General features: G+C 40.0%; 1 protein-coding gene across 1 annotated transcript; it reads left to right on the top strand.

The window, feature by feature from the left end:
• The first annotated feature begins 1,920 nt into the window (after positions 1-1,920).
• Positions 1,921-5,385, top strand: tyr (tyrosinase). The gene is made up of 5 exons (XM_035680154.1): positions 1,921-2,748; positions 3,337-3,553; positions 4,303-4,450; positions 4,670-4,851; positions 4,947-5,385. Exons 1-5 carry the CDS (start codon positions 1,921-1,923, stop codon positions 5,192-5,194), a joined length of 1,623 nt encoding a protein of 540 aa, XP_035536047.1. The 3' UTR covers positions 5,195-5,385.
• The last annotated feature ends 1,334 nt before the right edge of the window (positions 5,386-6,719 follow it).

Below are 6,719 nucleotides of genomic sequence, written 5' to 3'. Positions count from 1 at the left end.
CTGTCTTTTTCAAACTGATATTTCCAAGAATTGTCAGATATTGTTAATGCCCTGGGCAATAATTAACACTGTGGTGCACTTTGTATTGCCCTTTTTAAATTATTGGATTATGTTGATAATAATATTTTACAAGAAAAACTATTATTGATAGGACATGATGTCCTACAGTCCATTAAATGCAGGGGAGTTAAGAATATAGGGTGATAATACATACAATACATAGTTGAAACAAGTTTATTATATGCAGATGCATGTGTTAATAACAAAGCAACTTCATAAAACATGTCATAATATTAGAAGTAGTTGTAGTAGTAGTAATATGAATATCAGTTATGTATGTGTAAATATATGTCATAAAAATACTTAAATATTGCAACAGACAATTGAACATGCTAATGAATATGTTTTTCCTTTCATTTCTTTTACTTCATCACAAATACAAGACTGGATGCCCTTCAATGCTATAGTATCCTCTAGTTCCAAATCAAATGCTCTTGAAGAGTCTCACAAGGGTCTATTCTTAGTCCTCTTTTATACACATTATACATAAATAATATCATCTCTGCAAGCTATTCACAAGGTCAGTTAAGAGTATCCAGCCTACTGTCCCTATCCATACTCTTTAGGGTTCTTAAATTGTTGTAGAGTGTTATAAATATTTGAGAATCTGGTTAGATACTAGACTCACTTTTAAGACTGAGAAGACTAAGATGAAGGTCAAAATTATATTTGTGTATTCAAACACACATTGGCCCATGCCCTAACTCCATCATGCCTTGTACAATCTACAATTATGTCTCTTGATTATGATGAATTATGTATATGCATGCCTCTCCTCCACCTTGAAGCCTCTTGATGCTGTTTGTCACAGTGTACTGCACTTCAGATTTATCACAGGATACATTCTTCACTCACTTTTTCATCTTATATGAAAAGGTGGGATTGTCCTTCTTAACTGAAATAGTACTATTAATAAAACTATTATTTATCCTAAAAATCCTTAACAACCAGATTCACACAACACAGTGTAATGCCTGCTGTTAGCACCCCAATCAGGTGATTTCCCCCACCCTTCCTGCAGCGTAAAGGCAAAGCCAAATTGGGTGGACTTACTGAATACACTGAATACACTGAATACACACTCATGAGCACTTGATTCAACCTTGAAGTCATTGTGGCACAAGACTATACTATGTAATATCAATTTTCCACCTTCTTATCTTCTGTTTCTTTTGCATCTCTCACTTATTTTGTTACGATCATGCATCAATTCAAAAGGCCAGACTTTGCCAAGGGGGAGGGGGGTAGTGCTCACACACACACACACCCATTTCTGCCTGAGGTATAGTGGAGCGGAGGTCAGCTGGTCTCAAGACAAAATCAAGGGGGAATCAGGAATATTATCCTGAGCATGTGATGGTGTGTGAGTGCACATGCTTTTATGTGTGTGTGTGTGTGTGTGTGTGTGCTTTACTGAGTGCGTAAGATCACAATGAGATCACACACTTTGTCAGAGGACGGCCCCTGAAACAGCTCAATGAGTAGGGAGAGAACAGGAGACTTGAGTCTGGGTCTGAGAGAGAGGTAGAAGGAGGTTTGGTAGAGGGTTAGGTAGTGGCATAGAGGGGTAACAACTTGAACCTGCAAAAGTAAGTTAGTAAGTGGTTGCTTGTATAAATACAGGTACCTGAAGAGTGTGTAGTTTTTTATTTACTCTCTCAATCTACCACAGAAGCCATCTCTAGATTAACAATCCTGTGTTTCTCTGCTTGTAGCTATCAAGAAGTAACTCTTTGGCAGTGAATCTACTCCTCTGTGCTGCTGAGTGTGTGAGGGCATAAGGTTTTGTTGTGTCCATCTTTCCAGCAGAAGTTTAAATTCTCACTGAGGTCAAGCCTGGAGTTGCTTTGACTTTTCATCATGAGGAGCCTGTATGTATCTGTAATTTTGCTGCTGCTCACTGGGACTTGCTTATGTCAATTCCCTCGCCCATGTGCCAACTCAGAAGGACTACGGACCAAAGAGTGTTGCCCGGTGTGGGATGGTGACGGCTCAGCCTGCGGTGCGCTGTCAGGCCGTGGTTTTTGCACTGAGGTGGAGGTCTCAGATGAGCCCCATGGGCCCCAGTACCCACACAGTGGGATTGATGACAGAGAGCGTTGGCCCTTGGCTTTCTTCAACCGGACATGTCATTGTGCTGGAAACTACGGAGGTTTTAACTGTGGTGAATGCAGGTTTGGTTACTGGGGTTCAAACTGTGCCGAGTACAGGGAATCAGTGCGGAGGAACATCCTGACCATGTCGGCTGCTGAACAACAGAAGTTTATCTCTTATCTGAACCTGGCCAAGAACACTGTCAGCCGTGACTATGTCATCTCCACAGCAACAAGAGCAGAGATGGGTGAAAATGGTGAGAATCCCATGTTCTCTGATATCAACACCTACGACCTGTTTGTCTGGATGCACTACTATGTGTCCCGGGACACCTTCTTGGGAGGACCGGGGAATGTATGGAGAGACATCGACTTTGCCCATGAATCTGCAGCATTTCTGCCATGGCATCGGGTCTACCTGCTTCACTGGGAGAACGAGATAAGGAAGCTGACGGGAGATTTCAACTTCACCATCCCATACTGGGACTGGAGGAATGCCCAGTCCTGTGATGTGTGCACCGATGCTCTAATGGGAGGACGCAGCCCCTTCAATCCTAACCTCATCAGCCCTGCTTCAGTCTTCGCCTCATGGAAGGTAAGAACATTTTATTTGTCTCTCTCTAACTTTGAGTGTCTGTCTGTGTGTGAAAGCTTGCATGTTTGAGTGTGTGTAGATGTATGAGCAAATCTCTCTTATCCATTAAGAGACTAAAAATTCCTTTCCACGACAAACAAACAAAGGCTTGTTTTATTTCCATTTCACTCTGTTGTTCTAAAGCTGGTTTAGTCTCTTAATCCAATGAAATGAGAGAAATTAAAGATGAGAGTAAAAATCCTACTTCAGAGGCTCCACATCCTAGAAAATGTATCTAGACAGCAACTTATTTCTGAGTTATTTAGAGAAATCTTATAATAGTTTGTACTTCAACTAAGAATCGCCTTCGCTTACTGGGTTTAACATCATTTAGAGTCTAAACTAATATTTATCCCTGCTTACACTCCAAATAAAGTAACACATATTCCTGTACCTATACCTATATTATGTTGTTTACATTCACAGTCAATAGAAGTAAACATTGAGAACAATTTTACTAAACCCATAATGATGGATATAGTTTTATAGAGGTCTATAGGCTCTGTGACCACAGTGTGTGTTTGTATGTGTGTGTGTGTGTGTATGTAGGTGATCTGCACCCAGCCAGAGGAGTACAACAATCGAGAGGCATTGTGTAACGCTACCGCGGAGGGTCCACTGTTGCGTAACCCTGGCAACCATGATCCAAACCGGGTGACGCGACTCCCTACAACAGGTGATGTGGATTTCGTTGTGGGCCTCCCAGAGTACGAGACGCAACCCATGGACCGATTCTCCAACTTGAGCTTTAGAAACGCCATAGAGGGTATGAGTGGTACACACACACACACATTTGTATTACTGTAAATGCTTATCCATTAAATCTGAACCTAATCCTATCCTAATCTGTATGATCTAGTTAATGAGTTTTGGCCCATTTGGTTCCATACAGTGGTAGGATTTACAATTACATCTGTCTGTATGAATACATTCAAAGAGAAGCATGCACACATACAGACTTAATGTAAACCTACAGTATTATTAGTGAGACACTGACTGAAACACAAGCAGCACCCATAACACAGATGCTCAAACCATGCATCTTACTAAAACATTACAATTTATATTTTGACTGAGTAATTACATTTTACATTTTTTCTGGTTTATAGAGTGTTTTATTTGAGCAATATCATGTTGCTTGAGTTTAATATTTTTCTTGTATAACTCATAGCCATACTTTGAAGCATTTTCCATGAGCATCACTCAAAAAGAGTCAATTCTGCTATAAACCACTGCTTCTTCCAGTCATTGGCTCTCAGCTAGTCTTAAGCTCAATGAGTCCCTTCCTTGTCAGTGTTCTAGAAATCATTATTGCAATAGCAACTTGAAGCACTTGCAGTAACTACATTAAACCTATTCAACTCTGTCAAAGTGCCACCTTAAGTCAACAGAGTCCCTATTAAGAGAAGTAACACAAATACCTCTCAGTCTCTCATACTCATCTCCCTCCCTCATATACATATCTATCCCTCTCTATTCTCATGTGCATGTTTTCACTTTTCTTCCCTCTTGCAGGTTTTGCCAGTCCAGAGACAGGTATGGCAATGGCAGGCCAGAGCACCATGCACAACGCCTTGCACCTCTTTATGAACGGCTCCATGTCCTCAGTGCAGGGTTCAGCCAACGACCCCATATTCCTGCTGCACCATGCTTTCATTGACAGGTGTGATAATACACACAAACACAATTTTTTAGCTTTTTTTAAGTTACAAGTGAAAAGTTTTCTGCTGATGTTTGTGTTTTATTTTTATGCTTATGCTGGTGATGGTGAAGATTTCCACCTTACTTAATTAATATTTTTCTCTTTCTGCTTCTTCCTATATCTATTTGTCTATCTCCTTTGTTCCACCGTTATAATTTCTCTGTTCCTTCTCTTCTCCAGTATCTTTGAGCGCTGGCTCAGGACCCACCAGCCTCTCCGGACCAGCTACCCACGTGCCAATGCCCCCATTGGCCACAATGATGGGTACTACATGGTGCCCTTCCTGCCTCTCTATAGAAATGGAGACTACTTCCTATCCAACAAGGCTCTAGGATTTGAGTATGCCTACCTGTTGGACCCTGGTCAGTACAGGAAAAACAAACATGTCTATTAACTTAGTGATTCTACAGCTTTTCCTTTATCTCAATCTGTCCCATCCTGTGTATCTCCACTACAGGCCAGAGGTTCGTTCAGGAGTTCCTGACACCCTACCTCCAGCAGGCCCAGCAGATCTGGCAGTGGCTCCTGGGAGCCGGGATCCTCGGGGCGTTGATCGCCACAATCATTGCTGCACTGTTAGTTGTTGCAAGAAGGAAGTGGAAGCGCAACCAGAGGAGGAAGAGGGCATCGAGCTACGGAGAGAGGCAGCCTCTATTGCACAGCAGCTCAGAGGAAGGCTCATCTTCATATCAGACTACTCTGTAACACACACTGACCCTGTACATACAGCTGAATGTACAAACTACTACTAGGACGTTTTCATGAAGCGAAGGAATGCGATGGATCCTGGTCCAAAACTTGTTACTGATGCCCCGTAATAAATCTATTTAAAATTTAAAATAATATATGAAGGTATACAAGTTAGTGAAGCATCTTTCAGTTCACCCAAACCACAAAAACACACTACACTACTAATTTTCCACTACCTAACATATTGTGTGTGTTAGACTTTTGCACCCCAACCCCAAGTGAATTTTAGTTGTGGTTGCCATAGCATTAAAAAATAAAACATGTCTTTACAGCTTGTTTACAGTTGGTCAAAGGTTTTTCAACGAATTTAAGTTTTTGATGCAACGAAAAACTATATTTTATTATTTACTTCCAGTGTTTTGGGGATGTAAGGTCTGAGACAATTTAAATGGAGAATATGGATGAAGAAGCAGGAAGCCAACACCAGGGAGATGTCCCAAATATTTTAGACATTCAGTAAATAAATATATTTTTGTGTGACACAAACTGACTTTCAGAGCCATTAAGTGTTATAACAATGCAACACATATGCATTAAAATGAAAAGGTAAAGATTTATAAACTACAGTATTTTCATGTGGGTATTTAAACTGTGATGAGGTGAAAGCACTACTCAGCAGTCAACTGTGTTTGGATCAGCAAAAAAATGTGATGTTATGCGGATATTCCTTGCTTGGCAACTTTTTCTTGACTTTCCTCCCTGACCTAAAACACAGATGCACATTACATAATTTATTATTTGAGTATTGTATGGTACTCTATTTGACTGTGATTCTGCTTACAAGATACTGTATGTAAATACTGTAAGTTTACTAAAGTATGTTGAGTTAAAATTCAATTAAATGGAAAGGTTAGAAGGAAAGGAAGTATTTTAGATCATTTAAAGGCAAGGTCTGCTGTGATGTAGCTGCAGTGACTGCTCAGGGTGTTAAAGTCACATTATTTGCACCCTCATCTAAATAAGTCAGTATCAGAAGAAAATTAAAGTTGTGAATTTGACCATTCACAGATTTCCCTCATTTCAAACAGGTTACACACTGTGACACACTTTGACAGCGATACTCTACCACACCTTTGTGCGTGTGTGTGTGTTAGCACTGGTGCTAAAGAAAATGTAGGTAGAAAGATGAATCATGAGTTTATACATTAAAATATGACTTGATCCAATTTTTCTCTTTGATTTATTTCTGATCTGTTGATTATGCAAAAAATGCTGACAAAACAAATTCGCCCCTGTCATGTATTTTAAATTAACTGCAAAGGAATGCATTTTACAAGTATGGTAGCAGAAATCTGAATTGAATTAATGTTGTCTTACTTTGTTAGCTACAGTCTACACTGCCGGCCTTTATAATAGGTGTCATTTTGCATATTGAGTTGCAATTGTTTAATTTGTGGCTACTTCACATTATCACTGAAATAGTGGGGGGTTTATTGGCCCATTTTTGGTTGTCAATTCATCTTTAATGACTACTTTAAAT

The sequence above is a fragment of the Morone saxatilis genome, unplaced genomic scaffold (assembly GCF_004916995.1).
Source record: "Morone saxatilis isolate NCDOM2014 unplaced genomic scaffold, NCSU_SB_2.0 Contig8, whole genome shotgun sequence".
In the NCBI taxonomy this organism is placed as follows: Eukaryota; Metazoa; Chordata; class Actinopteri; family Moronidae; genus Morone; species Morone saxatilis.
Note: the sequence above shows the minus strand (reverse complement) of the source record. Positions and strands in the feature narration are given on the sequence as shown.

Excerpts from the sequence above, each read along its gene's own strand:
- tyr (XM_035680154.1), top strand. The coding sequence starts at position 1,921 with ATGAGGAGCCTGTATGTATCTGTAATTTTGCTGCTGCTCACTGGGACT. Across the intron at positions 2,749-3,336 it reads CAGTCTTCGCCTCATGGAAG|GTGATCTGCACCCAGCCAGA; the intron begins GTAAGAACATTT and ends GTGTGTATGTAG. Across the intron at positions 4,451-4,669 it reads CACCATGCTTTCATTGACAG|TATCTTTGAGCGCTGGCTCA; the intron begins GTGTGATAATAC and ends TCTCTTCTCCAG.